Raw genomic sequence first — 20,356 nt, forward strand, 5'->3', positions numbered from 1 at the left:
TCTCACCTCCACCCTAACAAGTACCTGCCAGAGGCACAGCGCCCACGCCCACGCCGGGGCCTGGGCACCGGGGCCCACCTCCGGGGAGACAGAGGAGGGATCCGGGCGCCGCGGGGAGGGATTGCAACCTCCCCGGAGCTTGTGGCACAGCGCTGCTCGGCGTTTCAAGAGCGGCTCCTCCTAGGCAACCAGCTCTTGTTACTCCCAGGCGCCTGGGGAGGTTAATGGGGATTACACTAACCCAGGCGGAGGAAAACATTGAGTGGAGGGAAGCCTGAAACAGGAGGAAAATGGACTGCAGGGAACCCTTGGCCTCCCAGGGTCTTTGGCACCACGGAAAGTGGCTTCCTGCTACCCCCCTGGTTTCCTTGCGAAACTTTATCCCGCAGGTGCTTGCCCTCCCCCCTGCCCGGTCAGGAGGCTAACAGACCCCGAGCCAGCGGGCACGCCAGGGGCAGGATAGCGCAGGGGTCAGCACAAAACTCGGCTGAATTATTCACCAGGGGAAGGAGGACGAAGAGGTGTCATGCCCAGAGGCGGGGAGAGGGGACGCGGGAGCAACGGGAGCAGTGAGAGAAGCGGTCCGAGGACCCCGCACCTGTGCGAGGGAAGGAAGCCTGAGCTCTGTCTCCTCCTCCCCTCCGACGGCCGAAGCGCTGCCTACCGCCGCCTCTCCCCTGCAGCAAGCCAGGCTCCCCGACGCGAGGGAAGGGACCGGCCGCCTGAGCTGCCCTGAGGGGGGGAGAGAGGCGGCGGGGGAGAGTTGAGCCACCTTAGCGCTCTCACAGCAAGTACTGCCCGCTGGGCAGGGAGAATGAGGCGGCCGGGCCGGGCCGGGCTGGGCGGAGCTGCCGGGACACGGCGGCTCCGGGCGGGGCGGGTTACCGCCGGTAACGGTTCCCCCGCTCTTCACACGGCCGTCGGTGAGTACAGGATTAGCCACCCGCGAACCTGTCCCGTCACGGGCCCCGGCCCTGCCGTGCGAGGCAGGGGCCTGAGGCGGTGGTAGGCTGCGTGTTTGAGCCGGCCCGCCCCGGGCAGCCGCGCCAGCGGAGGACGGGGCAGGGGAGAAGGAATGCCGGAAAAACACGTAATTTCATTCACATCTGACTAACTTTTCTCGGGATTTCTTACCAAGGGGATCAGATTTTCCCCTCTCAGGCATAAACCAGACTTTGGCACGGTCACGCTCATGAAAACGCTGCACAGCAGAGGCAAGGGGCAAGCCACAGCCCTCACGGGAACACAGTTTCTACAACACGAGTAGCTGCTTCAGGCTCCCTGCTCCGGCTTCTTTTCCTTATTCCTTCGTTGGTTCTGATCTATGCTTTCTCCACTGCAGATTTAGTTATTTGGTGCCTGATCTTGCCGTCGGTTCATCATTAACACCGGATGATTACCACTTGTGTGTACAGGACGGTCCAGGTACGAACAAACGGAACCACTGAAAAATCACACCTACCATTATTTATTCTGTTCCTACTTTTTCTTCTTATCTGTTATTAAAAATCCCACCTGAAACCCGGGTCTTTGCTCCAGGTCACCTGTTGCCATTTGCTCTGTGTTTGCTGCAATTCAGAAATAAAGCTGGGCCGTGGTCTTGCAGGAGAAAAAAAAACAACCCAGAAAAAAAGTGATCAGGGTTGAAATTAGGCTCTTGGACTACACAAATTAATTGCATATATGTATGAACAATTGGGGTTTTTTTTTAATGTGCCTACTAACATGATACCCTCTGAATCTGCAAGATGATATGTGAATGTTACAGACACTGTCTGGGTGCTCTTCCCCCATCCTACCATCTGAATGGGCAAAATTTGCTAGTAACATTAAAACTAGACTGTACTCCCCCTGCAACTGGGTACATTTGCTTAGTTATTTGCATTCCTGAAATATTAAAAAAAACATTTTCAGTACCCCTGTCATTCTCTGGCTGTGCAAATCTCTTATAATTTGTTCTCCTGAGAATCTGGGATCTATCACAAGAGCTAATACTAATTCTGCTGAACTGGTCCAAACCTGCAGTTCTCTCTGGATAACTTCAGTTAGTCACACTCGGAGGTCACTTGCCCCACTAAACCAAGCTCAAGTTCAAAATACACCATGAACAGTAGCCTGATAAACAAGAATTATATCCTCGCGTGCAATTTATTTTTAAGAAAAATATATCAACAGAATAAAACAGAAAAAGAATAGACAGAAACACAAAATGACCCATTTGTTGTTCAGGTAACATAAAGTCAAATTAGGTTAATGTTGCACTCTTTCCCAAATCAGACCATTTCTATAATTCTACACAGAAGATAAAATGCAGCATACTTACGAATATATTAATATACATATTAAAAACCAGATCCACCCTCTACCACCATAAAGACTCCCTTAGATTTCAGACAAATATATCAGATCATTAAATTGTCCTGATACCTTTTTCATCTTAAAATACTTAGAAGTCTTTGTAAGCAAATGATCCACTTGAAGCTGCATTTTCCTTGCTGTATCTCAGCCAAACATCTCCAGACTGTCTAATGTTTGGAAATTTTATCAGGATAGTGTGTGGGGGGGGTTAATGTCAGATTATTAAAAAATGTTAAAAAATCAATCAAGCATGCGTTTTATGGGTTTATTCAATGAACAGGTGAGTCTCTGATGTGTTCAAAAGAATTCTGACTACCGATAAGTTTTCTTTACTTGAAAACACTTTGGGCACGCAGGGGACATGACTTTCAGCTACACTTTTTAATATCAGCTGCTTTGCTCTTTCTAGGAAGCTGCATAATGAAATATAGAGACTTTGATTCCACTGGATGTTTGCCACACCTTGGGTACACGAAGTCATAAAACCTGGAGAAAATAAGCGGAAAATGCCTGTAATTCAACTTGAATTCCTTTAATAGCCCCTTTCCCCTACTGACCGTTTCAAGACTAAAACTGGCCTAGATCTTCCTACCTGGAATTGTTTGGTGTACAGTAATGACTGTTCTTCCAAATGGATTTCAACACATGTGATGGAAGGAATTTTTCTTTCCTTTTATCTTACCTCCTCTGATGGGAAAATTACCCCCCTGCTGTGAGTTACAACAGGGCAGTTAACCATTACAGAAAGAGTAATTTCAGGGTGAGGGAAGTCAAATATGCTACTGTTATTGGTTAACAGTTGCATTTCTCTACTTGCTGCTGGTTTTCTTCAAACTAATGAAGGAGAGAACCAAGCATTTTCCACCCTCACAGTTTAACACTGATCTACTGCAACCTGAATTGAAAATTTGTATTAAAAACACTTTTATGTGTAAAAACAAACAAACAAACAAATATGCTGAAGACCTTCATGCTGTTCTGCATTCAAGTAGCGATACATCAACTATCTGCTATTTTGTGCCACATTGTACCATTTCTGGTGATCTTAGGCCTAATTTTCAATTACACAACCTTATTTGGCATAGGAATGCTTGTGCATCTATTTTGATACTCGTGCTGCTCCAAAATACTGTTGCCCTTTGCCTGTGGCCACGCTAGTTAAAATCAGTTTTGTGGACTGCTGTAAAATACCCCTGAAATGGTATCAGCACATTGCTAGCCTTAAAGCAGCCTAGAACTGGTGGGCAAGATCTTTGTCCAAAACTGGGAGTACCTCCTGAATCCTTTGAAGAACTGCAATGCAGAATTTTGCCCATAGTTTCACCTTTACACAGCTATGCCTATGAAGACTTAGTCTTTCAAATTCTGCTGCTTACATTTCTGCCCTCTATTCCTGGACTCGTGCTGCAGTGGAATCTCACCATTTTATTAATCTATAGGCAACACCTTCAAATTCAGTCCCTGGAAAAGCCCACCATGGGCTACAGGGCTCGTCATTTCACACCAACCTTTTCAGGACAACAAAATGTATTTTCTTCAGTAACAGAACAAAGCAAAACAAACCCAGAGTGTTTCCAGCGCAGTGTAACGTCAGCACATTTTCCGCCCTGCCTAGGCAGAACCACTACCTGAGAGCAAAGGAAAGCTCAGACACTCCAGCCTGTGAAGGCAGAGCCTGCACCCACCAGAATCTGCTCCTTCTAGCCTTTCTAGGGCCTGACCTCTCATCGCCACTATTGTTTCAGTTTCTAAGCTATCACATTCTCCACAATAATGAGAAAAGCTGCTGAACCCACCCACACAATTGGGACAAATGCAGAGACACATAATTTTTTTATGAGTAATGTCAGACCACTCAAATTACTGGGGGTTGATGCATGAGACCAACATCAGTTAGTTTGTGTGTCAGGATCACATGATGGACCTGAGGACAAGCAAGAAGCACACGTTGGGGGATGTGAGGAGAACAGAGCCGTGGCATAGTGACATAGCATCAAACAGGGCTGCTGCTTCTGCCACAAAGTGCCATGAGGACTCCGACATTTCTGGACCAGAAAAGATCGTGCAGCTTTTTGCAGGTCACTGAAAATGCTCAGTGAGGGCAAAATGTGAGGACGTGAACACGTCCTAGTGCTGAAGAAAAGACCAATAAAAGGTATAGAAAGGGTAAGGATAGCATTTCTGAACAGAGAGAATAAAATTCAGCTTGTCCTATTGCATGCAGTGCTGATAATCTCACTTAAGCTGCACCCCTTTGTGCAGCTTGTCTAAAAACCAGGCTAAGCAATAGCAGCCACTTTCTTCCCAGTTGCAGTTCTGGGGCAATCAGAATGACTGCATCGACAGTGTAAAGCTCACAAATACCAGGTGGTTCAGCTCTCTCTCACACACACTAACTGAAAGAAACAAAATACAGATGTACTGATGCAGTTGTAAATTTTAAAACCCGTGTCAGCTGCTTACACAATTGCCAGATCAGAAACTTATTAGAATACCAGGATTGATTATTTTTGCTTAGACAATCTGCATTAGACATTCACAGTTTAAGCCATAGCTTTTAGCAACACAGGCACTCGTAACAGTCGTCTTGAGACAGCTGAGATGGTAAAGGGTTACGTAGCGAATAGGCCTTGGTGAACCCTTAGAGGCACACAAGGCAATGGTACTCAGCAGAGAACCAGATTCCCAGTGGTTACCTCACGTAGGGCCAAAGTTGAACAATTATACCCTTCATCTGGTTTTGTAAAGAAAGTGCAGCCATCCCTTCCCAGCAAAGATTTCTCAGTGCTACTTAGTTATCAAAGTAGCCAACTTTGATCGAGGCACCTGAGATTATCAATTGAGTATTCCTGATCCATTCACATAAGATAAATTCTTCTAAATAACATGTAGTTTACGTTTTCCACGGGCCTTGCCTTTTCTCTCTCTCTGTTCAGTTGTACTCATCATCCACTAGATACTCACCTACTGTCTGGAAGCAAAGTTATGGGGGTTTGGTTAATCTGGTATATGGAGGGTTTTTTTAATGGTCTTTGCTTGTTTGTTTTTTTCCTCAACATGAATAAAATGGGACTCCTGTAAGTTACAAGAAGAAACAATAGGTTCAGGCACACCTTTGTATGTAAACAGGACTAAAGAAATGTGCAAATCATACCCTAGGAGATAATTTATCTGCAGACAGATATCTATATGCTTTTCTATTGTAATTTTACCAAAATTTTTTCCGAGCTTTTTCTAAATCCCTGAGTAAAGATTTATAAGGACTCCTCTAATGACTCCTACAATTTCTTTTTCGTTCTGTGTAGGTTTTTCTTTGGTGTTTCCGCTCTTTCTCTTCCACATACCCCAGCTGCAATCAGAGCAGACCCTTATGTCTGCTCTGATATTCAGCTGACAGTTGAACTAGTTGCTCACGTAATTCAACCTCCAAATGGCTTCTCATTTGGATCACAATGTTGTGGCTAGACAAGCCTGTGCAGAGCCATTGCCCCATTTTGGTGCCCATTTCTGTGCATGAGCTGCTTCTACAAACAGCAGATAAGGTTGGCCTGTTATTTTTTGGATTAAATAGAGGAAATTGTTCCTGCAGGTTGGCACTTCAGGCCAGACAGAACACCTGGCATGGACGTAGAGCAGGAGCAACCAGCAGCTCATTGGTACTTAGAGCTGCAATAAATAGATGGCAGGGCTAGATCTCCTGTTATCTTTTGTCAGCCACTGTATAAAATTAGACATTCTATGTCTACATCATCCTTTAAACACATGACGGGTTGCCTTCACCTCTAAAGATAGACATGATATCTAGTTACTGTCTAGCCCTCTAGACAATTACAGTGACAAGTGTAAATGTAGCTGTATATACTGACCTATTATATCATACATATCAAAGTTCGTACCAATATATATTCAGTGTGAAGCTATGTCATCTTATTTCCAACACTTTTGTTGTGTATGCAGCCAGAATAACAGATAAACAAAGGAAAACAAATAGATGCACTCAGTGCCTTTTCCCTTTTTTTACTGAAGAGCACGAAATGTCAGCTGTGCGAGACTTACTGCAGCTCTAATAAATGTAACTTTCTGGCTGAATATTCTTCAGGTGCTTCCTTAGCTTTTGCATTCTAAACATACAGAGTCAGTGTAAACTGCTGCTAAGTTGCCAGCAACAGTGTATGTTTGATTCCTGTTCTCCTCAGGTATTTTCTGTGCTGTCTGGTATTATCCAATTTTGTGTATCTCTGACATCCAAGAGTATTAAATTACTCTTGCAGACACTGCCACCTGCTGCAATTAACCTAAACTAAAGCTAGAATCTTTCCTTTCAGTAGACCTCAGCTTTGTATCAGGTACAAAGGGGACCAACATTTGCATTCAGGCATGCTTACCCTGAAACCAAAAACCTCTGATGGCTTCAGTCTACACATACATGATGTATATAGCTACGAACAAACTTTTCCATTTAATTACTTCCTTGTGAAGTCAGTTATCTTTGTGCAAAGTGGGTGCAAACCGTCCTTCTGATTCTGCATGTGTGAAACCACCTTCAAGGAATGCTCACCTATGTGTGCTACTATGTGTATGTTTGAATGCACACAAACACCAGATGACACAGTGTAGGAAAGCAGGCGACAGTGTCTGCCCTCGGGTGACATCCCTTTAATGTACAGCCCAGAGGAGAGCAGGATTTAGCCCCAGCCCTACCCTTCCCTCCCCCTTGTCTTCAAAACTCAGACCGGTGTACAGGCCAACGCTTAGATTAGTTCACTGCTGCTGGTGCAGCCATGCTGCATGGATCCTTTCATTAGCAGCATCACCTCTTTTACTGCCTCGCTAAGCAGCCATGAGGGCTGTGCACACATTTTTATCTGGTTAAAGGTGTCCCCGCTTCCTGCAGGGGGGTTGGACTACCTGACCTTTAGGGTCCCTTCCAACCTAATGGACCCTGCGATACTAGGGCAGTATGCCAAGCTGCAGGGCCTTCAACACTTTGCCTTCGTGCCAACTGACATGCTAGAGCAGCAGCCACCAAAGGAAGGTCACTCTCGCTATCCGCATCATCCTTCTGCACAGTGACTGCTGCTTAAAAATAACACGAAATAGTGGAAATTGGTACATTAATAATTAAAACCTGTAAATCTCAACAACCGGCTCACCTATTTTAGATACACATGTGGGGCAAGGAGATTAATGGCAAGACCTTTACTGGGGACAGACCTTTCTGGAAAACCGCATTTTAGAAGGAAAACCTTGGCGGGCCTTAAGGCGGTAGGGCAAGCCCCTGCCGCGGCGGGGCGTACGCGGGTTACGAGCCCTTCCAGAGGTCGGAGCCGGACCCGGGCCTCGCAGTGACGCCTCCGCGGCTGCAGACCCGCGCTGGCCGGCACGTTGGGTACCGTAGGCTGCGGTCGCGGCTCCACCGCCGGCTCCGCCCACACCCAGCGCCGGCCGACGACCAGGTCAGGGCTGGCTCCAGCCCGACTGGCAGCGGCGGCCGTAACCCAGAGCCGGACGAGGCCCGCACTGCCCCAGGCGCGGAACGGCCATGGGCTACAGGCCACGCTCCTCCCAGGCTGCGCAGAGGGTGACTCCGCAGCCACCCAGGCTCCTCCTTCGCCGCGGCTGCGCGCTGGAAGTCACGCTGTGCCGGGCCGGGCCGTGCTGCGCCGGGAGCTGTGCGGGGTGTGCGCGCCTATGCTGCGCGCTGGGCTGCTCATCCGCGCCCTGGGCCGCCCCCGCGGGGCTGCGCGGAGCTGCTGCTGCGCGGCCCGCGGCTGGGCGGATGGCGGGTCCCGCCCGCGGGCCGTTCTGGGGCTGTCGCCGGGTCAGGGCCGGCCCGGGAGCCTGGTGGTGGTACCGCCGGGCGCCCGGGCGCTGCGCTGGGCGGGTAAGCGGCGGGACTGGAGCTGCAGCAGGGCCGGACAGGGTTACAGCACGCCGGGCCGTGCTTGCCGATCCCCGCGGCCAGGCCCCGGTCCCGCTCGGCGGAGGTGCTTGCCTGCGTGTCCCGACAGGCCTCGCCGTGCGAGCACCGCGGGCCGGGAGGAGGGAGGAGGCCGGGGAACCAAACCGGCTCTAGCCACACTCAGTGCCTTCTGCCCGGGCTCTGCTGGGCCCCTGTCACGTTCGTAGGGGCCCTCGAACGATCCAGGGCGCTTAGTTCCCGTGCTGGCGCTTTAGACAGGCGGCTTATAGCGGGACACCGCGTAATCGAAGTGCATCTGCTGGAAGTAGAAACCTCTTGTCTGTCCTCAGGTAAACTTTGTCAGCGCGCCACAGCAGAGGCCTCCCAAGCCACCTTAGCGAGCGTGTCACCCGTTTTTGCAGTGGTAAGTCGGTGCCCATGTTCCCAACCAGGAGGGCAGCTGGTGCTTTTTTTCTTTCCCCTAAGAGAAATGGGTTTGTCTCTCGGAGAACATCCCTGGTCCTAAGTTGTAAGGTTTTCTGATTTGAAAACCAATTATGGCATATATAACGTTCACTAGGATGTTTTTCTAAGATAAAGTGTCTGCTGGAAGTTGTGTTGCTCTAAGTATGAAGACAGGTCGGCTTTTGGAAGTGCTGCCGTCAGAGAAGGCTTCTCATTAAGCTTTTCAAGGCTTGCTAATGGCTTTCAGAAATACTGTTTCTGTGTCTTGGTAGCTGTAATACCAACCAAGCATAAGATTGGGGAGAAAACAAGCTCTCTGTATATTCTTCTTTTTAAAAACCAGAATGAAAGCCATTTGCAAACTGGTTGACTTAGTGCATATGAGGGAAGGTAAGGCCTCCTTGTTGGGAGCAGCAAGGTGCGTGCTGCTAGGTCCTCCTGGCCGTGAGACCCCTGTTGCAGCTCTGCTGGAGTCTGTGCTCAGGTGTATTTAACTCATGGAAAGTTGTTTTTAAAGCCAGTTATATGGAATTAAGATACACAGTTTATAAGCAAAACAGCATTCTGATTAAACCAAACATTGCAGTTTTTTTCCAATAAAATAATTTTACTAGGAGATGCAAGTGTTAAATGAATAATCTGCTGACAAGGAGGGTTTAGATGCGCGTTGCTAGCTGAACAGCATGTCAGTGTAGTACTTCGTGTGGGCACAAGGCCTAACTACCCAATTTGTGGTATTCTGTATGAAATTTATTTGTAAATTTTTCAAACTGCTTTAGAGGAAATAGCAAAAAAAGGGTACCCTTTATTGCCTAAACAGGTCTGATCCTCTGTAAAGCACCTCCTCCTCAAGGTTCATGTGAGGACAGATGACATTGTGTTTATTTGGTGTATATACAAATACAGCAAACATATGGCAGTCTGGTGCAGTTGGGATGAACTGTGAAGAGAGGGCATAAAAAGTTGCTGCTTCTTCATAGCAAATTTTCCACTTGACTTCTAGACAAGTGCAAAGAATTTTGGAAATTGACTTCTTGTTTTAATAGCAGTGCTGTGAAAAAAAGATAATTTCTTTTCCCACTCCCTTAGATGAAGCTTGACAAAGAGGGAAATGCCACCTATTTTGGTGAGTTTTCATTGTAGTTTTGCTTGGGTTTGTTTGTTTGTTTGTTTGTTTGTCTTTTTACTTTGTCCAAGACAGAAAAGCTCAGTTGGAAATCTCATGGGTAGAAAATTATATTTGGGGTACTTCACTTTTATTTGGGATGTTGCGGGTTCTCTGTTTTGTTGCCTTCTGTTGATCTTCACAGTATCTTTATTGCTACAATCTTTGTATGTTTTAAAGCAGTGTTCTGAAAATAACATCTCTCACAGGAAGCTTATTTTTACTTTGTCTTTTCCCTTTTCAACCAACATGCTACTTCCCCTGCCTTGTATTTCCCTTCCTGTAGGATTACACCTACTTTCTCAGATGAGTCACTTGGTTTCTGACATGAAATTAATTGTCCAACTTTTTTACTTGTATCTAGATAGTCTTCTAAACTTCCTAAGAAAAAATTGACATTGAGGAATCGAGGGGAGGAAAATTGGTTTAAAGATAGCAGATAGCACGGCTTTTTTTTTTCATTTTGCAGGACTTAGTCACACACTAAAATGTAATTTGAGAACATACATGTCTGTCCTCTAAATGTCTTCATCTAAAAATATTTTTACAACAGAAAAGAAGAAAACAGAATTGTACCAGGAGTTGGGTCTTCAAGCTCGAGATCTACGGTTTCAGCACTTGATGAGCATTGCAACTAGGAACAACAGGATCATCCTGCGGATGGAGGTAACGGTTTCTCTATGGCTGAGTGTAAGCTGGAGCTGTGTCTTACCCTTGCACCCACCTGCATTTTCTTGTGCAGTACTTGAAATACCGTCTTTATGTGACGTGCAGTTCACCAGTAAATATGTCTTTGGAGCTGTACCTAGCCATCAGAGTTTGATGTTTACCTGCAGTACTTATTATTGACCATTTTGCTAGTTGAGCACAGGAGGAAACTTGCTAACATTGTCACAGAAGTGAAGACTTAACGAGGAGCCTCTTCTGTATTGTACAGCTAGCACAGTGCTTTATCTGTATCATGGGGAGTATGCTGGCTCACAGTCAGCATGAGATTCCGTTAGTTTCCTGCCTGAATTCTATTTGGTGAGTGTCTTTATCAAAGGCTGAATTGTCAAATGTGCTACTGAGTCATGAGAAGACAGAAATCTTCAGGGAGGGTATTTTTTTCTCCCCAACTCCTACGTGTACTCTCTTTTTCAGTTCTTGAAGGCTGTCATAACACCAGAGTTTCTTCTGATACTAGATTATCGTAATTTAAACCTGGAACACTGGCTCATCAGTGAACTGGCGTCCCAGCTGGCTGGGGAAGGTCAGCTAGTTACATATTCCCTGCCCTTTGAATTCCGAGCCATAGAAGCAATCCTGCAGTACTGGGTGAGCTACATCGTTTTTATTTCAGTTATTTTGGAAGTTGTTGCTTTATAGAAAGGACAGTGTGGTTTTCCTCTTGAGTTAATATTTATGCATCCACATTCATATATATATTCCACGCTTATTGTGGGAGCTGGGTTTTGGTTTTTTTAATTGTTACTGTTTTGGCTCTTGGTGACTTCGCTTTTATGGTTCTGTGTGTCTGTGTTTTCGTTCCGTTCCCAAGAAAGTGCCATCTGGAAAGTTTCGTTTTGGAACAACTGATGTAAGGATGTGATGGCTTCACCATCATTTGGACAGATAAAAGCCAAGTCAGAATATCTGCCTTCCTAGAGACATGCCTTAGGTGAAACTGAAGTCACGCAGAAGCACTGAGCCTTGAAAACCTGTGCTTGCTAACGCTACTGTGCCAGGTCTAGACAATCAGTGTTTTAGCTTTACCAGCCTTGTCACCACTGGGCTTCAGTTCAGTGCAAATCACCCTCTATAATAAAAATACTGTATTTTGCACTGGCTTTATCTTGTAAGTGTTACCCCCTTGGCAGGTATTTCCCGGGCATTGCAAAGCAGATCGCATTAACTTGCCTGTTGTGAATTTTGTGTTCAGAGACAGGAGTCAGTTGCCCAAGTCATTCTAAAGGGATTGCTTTAATTCTTATAAAGGATCGTGTTGTTATCTAGATCAGCAAACTGCAGGGGAGACTTAACACTTTGCAGCCTCAGATCCTTGAGACACTGGAAGCTCTAGTGGACCCCAAGCTTTTGTCTGTGGATAGGAGTAAACTACACATTCTCCTGCAAAATGGCAAGAGGTAAATAAGAGTAAGCTGTGAAGAGACTAGAAGATGACCATAGAAAATTACATGTGATAAAATGCTAGAAAAAATGATACCTTAGTATGAATTTCCTAGATCTCTGTAATGTTGAGTTGTGCACCTTATTTGTAAATGTAAAAAATGGATACATGAAATGTCTGTAGTGACATGGGGGAAAACAGAAGAAGGGAAATCTATTCTGACTTGTCAGAAACACCGTTGAGCTTCTTAAATAGCATCTGACAGAACAAAGTTATACCTAAGAGAACAAAATACCATGAAAATGTTCCCCATAAAGCAAAATGAGGTTAGCCTTTGGATCTGTGCTTTAAGATTACTAGTACTGAATGGCTTCCTGTATGAGCCTCTCTGATAGGACAGCGCAAATACGCGCTCCTACGTGCTCACGGAGTGCTTGTTTTTTCTGACTTAGGAGCATAGCCAGAAAACACGTCTGAATCCCATTTAGTGTGTGTCTGTAGCTCACTGGTCCCCAGAGAGATGGCTGCCACTGCTAACTGCGTGGCCTGCAGGGAATTTTTTTGAAGGAGCTCCTAGTACCCCACAAGGAACTCTTCCCTGGCCACTCTGTCTGGCCAGGGTGCTGGCTGGCAAACTCATTTAGAGATTACCTTTGTGCACTGGTGCCAGTGGGGATTGCTTGACCTTTTGCCTATTCTTTCTTCAGCTTGTCAGAACTGGAAACAGATCTTAAAGTTTTCAAAGAAACAATTCTGGAGATCTTAGATGAAGAAGAAGTAATAGAAGAGCTCTGTCTATCTAAATGGACTGATCCACAAGTATTGTATGTATATTTTGAAACCACCTACTTTTAATTTTAAAAGTGTGCTTTTCAAGGAGAATCTAAGCACTAAACTGGGTGCTCCCTGCCAAAAAGCAGAAAGAAAAAGAGTCTTGATTTTTATTAAGCCCTGATGCTTAACTGCTTCAGGAGTCATCGTATTTGCCATTTTGGAGGGGGATTCCACTAGCACTAGTCATATAAGGCAGTTTCAAAGAGTTCTTCTGTAGCAGGCCAGCTTATTGTGTATGTAATGGGATGGGAGCAAATGCTGTTTTTCAATGCAGGTTAACTCTTTCTGGGAGCATTTCCTTCAGTTTCACCAAAACCCCAAAGCAACAGATTTTAACACTTGCATTGAGCAGGTCAGGCACCACGCTTCCTTCGTTATGAAGTGTTCTGGACCGCCTCGCTTCCAGGTGTTTGCTCCCCAGCAGAACCTGGAAGAAAGATTCCCTGGAGCAATCTCATTGCGAACCTGAAGAGAAGCGCTTCAGGAAAATATCTACATGCAGAAATTGTTCTGTTGTACTCTTGTAAAATCTGATGAAAGACCACCCACAGCAGCAACAGCAGCACTGGTCACCTTAACACAAACTGAAAAGCAAAAAGATAATGTAGATCAGATCCCAGTATGTTTTGGGCCAGTTTGTGGGTATACAGACCCGTTTTATGCTTAAGCAGATAACAAAAACTACGACTCAGGGTCCTTTGTGAGATTTCTGAGTAATACTTTTGCCTAACTGCATTGCATGCAGGTACTAATGCTGTTCATGGAGTAGCATGGGCTTGAAATCAGGAGATGGCTTCTTGCCCTGCAGAGCGTAGTCTAAACGTGCAGCAGAAACTCTGTTGCAGAAGTGGGATGTGGTTTGCATTCCTGATGCGTCTGCTGGAGCAGTCTGGGGAGGGTTCTGGATTCCTGGCTGCTCCTGGGCCAGCAGCTGATCTTCAGCCTTGTTTTGCTCACAGCCTTCCTCTGGGCTTCATACAAGCTGCTGGGAAGTTCCTTCTTGCTTCATGGTAGTCAGCACGTAGGGAACATCTAGGAACGTTACCACAGTCACCTTAACTCTCATGTCAGGAAGGAACCTGAAGTCAGCTCTTCCTGCAGACAGACAGGGGAGGTGGTGGGAGGCTGTGTGAAGAGCTGGAGCCGTGCAGCGAGGCAGTCCATGCCCGAGGCACATGAGGAAATGCTGTACACAACAGTGTGTCTGTGGGAAGGCTGGACATGTATGGGCCCAGGATTGATGCAGGTGATGTGTGATATTTGATGACCTCAGGAAGCCTGAGAAGGTGTGATCAGTTAGGCATATAGGTGCCATCAGAGATCATTTGCAGGAGGAATGGTGAGCTGAGCCCAGAAAGATGAGGCAGGCTTCTTATTTTTGTGTGGAGGGATGGCAGGCTATCAGAGACTCATGAGACAGGTGGAGGCTAATTAATGAAAGATGGTGGTCCTTATGCCAGTTGTTTCCCTTTGTATATCAACAGAGTGGCTGATGTAAAGTACTTGTCAGGTCCTTGAGCTGACTCTGTATTACTGCAGATAAGGCTTTAAGGCTTCCAAGTCCACAACTCCTGCTGTCTGTGCAATGAAACCGTCGAGGTGTGAAGGGCTTTAAAATTGGCCTGGCTAACTCCAAGTTTGTGCCACATTACAAAGAAACTAGAGGCTCTGTTGAAGGTCCCCAGGGAGCTTAAGTGGGGATATGTCTTAAGACACATCACTGATTTTCTTGGAAAACTGCTTCAAAGAGGTTCCCTTTATCAGTTAGTAATGCTAGGAGGGGATTCTTTAACAAGTTTAGTCTCTAGAGAAACAAGGTCATACTGCAACAGAAAAAATGATGAAGAATCTTCCTGGCTTTGCTGCTACTTTCCAAGCTCTTGTGGATATTGAGTTTCTCAGCGTTCATCTGTGCAGTGAACAATCCCATACACTGCCAGAAACGTTCTGTTCTGGAGAAGGCTGCTGCACCAGCAGTTAAAGTTTCTCAGACTTCAGAGCGCAGCGTATTTTCCCATTGGCGCCCACTCTTGGGCTTCTTCCTGCTCCCAAAACCTTTTGCAGTAATTGCTGTGTACAGCTGAAACACCTTACAGCTAAGCTATTGTAATATGCACCTAAAACGTTTCCTCCAGTGTGTAATTGTGTGCTGACTTTTGGTTCTGTTGTATTCTTGGGAGTTTCTGACTGACGGTTACCAGCTTCCACCACTTGAGGGCACCAAAATAATGAAGCAGCTCCTTTGAAAAATGCCAGCACTTTGGAATAACTTTATAATAATATAAAAATAATAATAACATAAAAATATATAAAACATATCTACTTTGTGTATCTAAAAAAGTAAGACTTGTGGTGTTGTGCATGCCTTGAGCACGTCAGATGCTAACTACTCTACTCAAAATAATTGTCTGCCTGTGCTGATCAGCTGATAGATGTAAAAAATCTGGCTTTTATTTGAAGGTGTTGGTATTGATGGAGATGCTTCACTGAAAAGATTGGGATTTTGAGATCTTGTGTCTAACGGCGCTGCTGTTGGCTGTTCTCCACAACTCCCATGTGTCTTGTCTTAACACATCAGTGATACCTTCTGTAATTACATGTAGCTAACCAGGAAAATGTGAAATGTTGCTCACAGTGAGGAGAGTACATCTGGGATTGACCATGCAGAGGAAATGGAGCTGCTGCTGGAGAACTATTACAGGCAAGCAGAAGATCTTGCAAATGAAGCTCGGGAACTCAGAGTGCTGATTGATGACTCAGAAAGCATCATCTTTATCAACCTGGACAGGTGAGCTACCCTATCTGTTGGGACTGCCACAGGCTGAGCAGAATTTAGTGCTGCCCAGGCTTTCTCAGATCAGTGCCTGCAAGGTAAGTTGTGCAGCTCTATCTTCATGAGGGTTTGAATGAACTTGCAGCCACAGCACCAGAGGCTGTGTTGCACTTTTCATAGTAGTGAAGTGGATAAAGCAGCAAGACAGGCATCAGTTTTCACTGGTAGGAAAAACCACACTGCTCCATGACCCTTCAGAGCAGTTCTTCACTAAGGAAATGTCATCAAATCTAGGGGCAAAATAAAATTCTGCTCAGGAAACTTTGCTCCTAATTCAGCAGAACTGAAATTTTTAAGGGTCTGGCAAGGCTGCTCAAGCGTTCCTACAAGTTGCATTATCACTGTATGGAATGACATGAATAACTTTGGAGGGTTTCTTGTCTCTGTATGCTGCAGTTTTCACTACTGGGCAGCTTTCTTACTGAAAAATAATTAGCTTGCATTTACAAGCACATGCCCCTCTTATCTCTAAGGTCAGTGGTTAATGTTCCTTCTCTTTACTGGGGAATTACTTTTAGAAGTGATTAGTGAATTCTGCATCAGGAAACGACAAAAGTCCTTTTGGGGAAGACTTGAATATGGAGTTAACCAAAACAAGCTCAAGTTTATAGTCCTGCAGCATTTACTCTCTCTACTTCTTTGTAAGTATATCAGTTTGCAAGGTAGCAATAAATTTCTGTGGCTTGTAGATGCAGACATAGAAATTCCAGCCAGGTAGTGGTGGTGGAACACAAATTTCCACAGAAATCTACTGTTTCTCTGTGTATGTAAACTTACAAGAGAGTGATGCTGGAAGGTCTGTTGATGACTATGCTCAACCTGCTGCCTTAGAGCTATTATCTTGAGGCAGCAATTTCAAACTGACAGCCTCTCTGTACTGCTGTTTCATGAGCTGCTGAATTCCAGGATGACTTCCTCAGTTTCACGGTTTGGTTTTAGGGCATGCTGTATGGAATTGAGAATTCAGGCAGCAAATCAGCTTTTGAGTTCCCCTTACAGATGTTTCTCCCTTCTTTAGCCACCGCAATGTGATGATGAGACTGAACTTGCAGCTGACTATGGGGACCTTCTCTCTCTCGCTCTTCGGACTCATAGGAGTTGCATTTGGTATGAACTTGGAGTCATCTCTCGAAGAGGTGAGGAATGAATGCTGCTTTTATCAGTGACATAAAACATGGGCCTTGGTATTTTAGAATCATAGAAGGTCCTGAGTTGGAAGGGACCCATAGGGATCATCAAGTCCAACTCCTGGCTCCACACAGGGCCAACCAAGTCAGAGCATGGAACTGAGCGCATCATCCAGACGCTTCTTGAACTCAGTCAAGCTCGGTGTTGTGACCACTTCTGGGGAGCCTGTTCCAGGCTTATATTCAGTACAACTCCATTCTTTCCATAGGTAAAGATCAAGATTTAGATCAGCATGTAAAGTAATATAATTTAGTCCTTGAAACTAAATTATGTTTAGTCCCTAATGTACTTGATGTGTTAGGGCAGTCACCTTTTAGTAAGCATGTTGCTTTGGGGCTGACGACACAGGATTGCATATGTAATGCCCACAGAGGGGAAACAAAGGAAGACAAAATTATGGTTGAATCGGGACTGACTGTAAAACGATATTCAGATTTCTCTAATGGTCACCTGTTTTTCCAAAAAGCCCAGTTTTGTCTTCCAGATAGAAGGGTATTTGACAAGCAGCCAGGGCGTTTCCAACACACCAGAGGAAATACTCTGCTGGGTTATAGCCAGACTGGTGGGGTACAAATGTACAGTTTCACATGCTGTCCTTAAAAAAAAAAAGACAAAAAAAAAAAAAGATAACTTCCTCCTTCCTGTACTCGTTAAATAGAAAGGTTGAATTCCCAGAATTTCTGATGAAGGAAATAAAACTCCATGGGAAAGTAACAGAATATCCTAGAGTGATTCCTAAATAAAATGCTTTGCTATGGAACAGCTTTTTTCCCAAGGTGGGGTTTGGCTGTTGATGGTAGAGTTTACCGCTTCCTTCCATGAAGGAGAAGAACACTGTTGGGAAGTGAGAGATTAACTTTGGATATTCCCTTTTCTGAAGAGAGAGTTGCATGACTAATGGGAGCCTTCTCTTGGTAGGACCCCAGAATATTTTGGCTGGTGACAGGGATTATGTTTCTGGGAAGCGGTCTGATATGGCGGCGCTTGCTTTCCTTCCTTGGGCGGCACCTGGAACCTCCACTACCTCCTCACGTACGTATGACTGCCAAGGGTTCCTGCATGTACAGTTACTTTCTAAAGCAGGAAACAAGGTGGTGCAGAGGGGTGGGGGACAGAGCGTGAGGGAATTCAGCTCAGTGTCTCCTCCCTGGCTCCACAAAGGAGAAGGTTCTCTCTGGCTGGATTAAATGAGGTGCCAGCACTGGTAGGGATGCACTTAAGCACTAAGGTCCAGCTCATTGTGGCCAGACATGAAGCTGAGGCTGATGGTAGAAGCAGCCCTTATTCGCCTTCTCAGCTTCCACAGCAGTCTGTTCATAGTGAGGGACATTGGGATGCTGCCCTCCTCCCACCCACATGCTAATCAGGGTCCGTGGTCCTTGTCTCATGAAAGAGAAGTTAGACAAAAGGACCACAAGGATAGGTACTAACTGTAACATTTCTAGAGAACAATGCCATGATTGTGGTGTTCTGACACCCAATCTGACATTTGTAGCAGCTCCTCACACACACACACCAGCCACCCTTTCCATTGGTGCTGATGGCATCTCAGAGCCCTATGGTACTTCCAAGGACACCATCTTCAGATTAGCGAGATTTTGTGTGGGGCATTTTACCTGTTGACTCCCCTTTTCTGTCAAAGCTTGCGGGCCTGCGTTGTCTACCTCTGTTCTGCACTCTGATATTTATAGCAGGGAAGTATTGGTGGAGTCAAAAGTTACAATTGCTACAAGTGACAAAAGGAGAGGAGGGAAGAGCCAGATAAGCTGACTTTCTCCCCTCCCTCGCCACCTGGAGGCAGATGGAAGTAGTTCCTTGTAGATTGTTGAGGTTGGCTACAGCTACCTAGATTATCCTCAAGGGTTGCTCAAAACCAACCCCAGCACCTTCTGACTCTGCCTCGGAGAAGTGTACTGAAAGGGAGTAGGGAGGGAGAAGCCAGAGACAGTGTTCCAAAAACAAGAGGAGAAAAATCAGGTTTCAGGCTCCTGTGAAGCTTTTTTCCCTTCTGCTGCACATAGACCAGCTTCTCGTGTAATCACAGACTGTTTCCTGTTTTGCCTAGGTTTCTGCCGTTCTGAAAAAATCCCAACCAGCCCCTGGAAGAGTGGAGATAAAGAGCAGCCTTAAAGCAGAAACATTTGGGCTGAGCAGAAGCACGTTAGCAAACCAATAGGAACAGCAGGAACGAAGAGACTTCTGTTGTTACAGGGTGGACTTGGGACGCTTCCCTTGCGTTTGTTCTTCCTTACTGAAACCTGCAAGAATTTCTAAACTTGCTAATTTAATATATGGTTTGTGCCAAAAACCTGTAGTGAGGTTTTAATGCTCACACACAAAAGGAGAGAAACAGAAGGGGAAACAGCGACATGCTTTTCACAGTAGTCTCACCTCCTCACGCCTCTGTGCACGTTCCATTCATTTTGTGTTTCGCGTACGTGTGCTTTTTTTGGGGGGGTGCGGGGGCCTCCCTCATTGCAGGTACTTCCCTCATTGCAGGTACTTCACGTAATGGCCTTTCTTGAAGAGAAGGGTATTTTCAGCTTAAAGAATGACAGCAGTCAGTATTCATCAGCAATTGTCATTGGGAGCTGTAGATTTAGGAACCTGACTTCAAGCATCAAAGAACAATCCACCCCAAAAGCAGCCCTTTGAATGGATCTTTGAGGCCCTACCGTTCCCTTGTAGGGAACAGAATTTTTCCAAAGCGAAAAGCGTACCTGCATCTCTTGTGGAGCTTGGCACTAACCAAAGACAAAGGAAAGCTGTCAAGTGAGCAGTGACAGGGTTCGAAATGCAGCTGCTGACTTAGGCCCCAGACACCTGCAGTTCTAGTAACAAGAGAATTGGGCCTGTTGGTACCGCGCCCGTGTGCTCGCCTCCTGCCGCTACTGCAACGGGCCTGGCCAGAGCCACAGGTGCAGTTTAACCACTCCTCACGTGATGGTAAGGACTGATTCCAGTGCTGGTGGTTTACCTTGATCTCTCCTCTCTTCCCCCTCTACAAGACAGGACAAGGCCTGGCCTGGCCTCTCAGGAACTGGCCAGGTTAGTAACAGAGTGTGGAAGCCGTCTGTCCCGCGATGGACTGAAGGAAGGAGTAAGATGCTTACGCCCGCTATTTGTGTTTGCTGTTAGGATTTATATCTGAAGCACAGTCCTCTGCTGGTTTCTCTCTGTCTGTGGAGGGAGTGTGAAATCCTTCTCAGCAAGGTCACAGACTGCCTAGTTTTTGTTTGGGGTCTCTTAATCTCTCTGTAACATACACCGAGTACCTCCTTAGGTGCTACCAGATAAATTGCCGTGTTTTTACTAAAAAAACAGCAACTGTAGCTGTGAATGTTTTCATTTGGGACTGATGAGCCAAAAATGGAAATTAAAAGGTACAGAAATTAGGATTGTGCAGGCTTTTGATCTTTGTCATAATTGGTTGTACAGTGTTTTCAAATAGTTGTTCTTGCTCTGAACGGGACTTTGACCACAGACAAAAGGCACGAGAAG

General features: G+C 45.7%; 1 protein-coding gene across 1 annotated transcript; it reads left to right on the top strand.

The window, feature by feature from the left end:
- Positions 1-8,036: 8,036 nt before the first annotated feature.
- Positions 8,037-19,231, top strand: MRS2 (magnesium transporter MRS2). The gene is made up of 11 exons (XM_084260862.1): positions 8,037-8,242; positions 8,611-8,684; positions 9,815-9,851; positions 10,444-10,556; positions 11,034-11,207; positions 11,886-12,016; positions 12,708-12,824; positions 15,470-15,622; positions 16,686-16,803; positions 17,774-17,887; positions 18,921-19,231. Exons 1-11 carry the CDS (start codon positions 8,050-8,052, stop codon positions 19,029-19,031), a joined length of 1,335 nt encoding a protein of 444 aa, XP_084116988.1. The 5' UTR covers positions 8,037-8,049; the 3' UTR covers positions 19,032-19,231.
- The last annotated feature ends 1,125 nt before the right edge of the window (positions 19,232-20,356 follow it).

Source organism: Gallinula chloropus (assembly GCF_964237585.1).
Source record: "Gallinula chloropus genome assembly, chromosome: 2".
Lineage (NCBI taxonomy): Eukaryota > Metazoa > Chordata > Aves > Gruiformes > Rallidae > Gallinula > Gallinula chloropus.

Excerpts from the sequence above, each read along its gene's own strand:
- MRS2 (XM_084260862.1), top strand. The coding sequence starts at position 8,050 with ATGCTGCGCGCTGGGCTGCTCATCCGCGCCCTGGGCCGCCCCCGCGGG. Across the intron at positions 12,017-12,707 it reads CTCCTGCAAAATGGCAAGAG|CTTGTCAGAACTGGAAACAG; the intron begins GTAAATAAGAGT and ends TTCTTTCTTCAG. Across the intron at positions 17,888-18,920 it reads AACCTCCACTACCTCCTCAC|GTTTCTGCCGTTCTGAAAAA; the intron begins GTACGTATGACT and ends TGTTTTGCCTAG.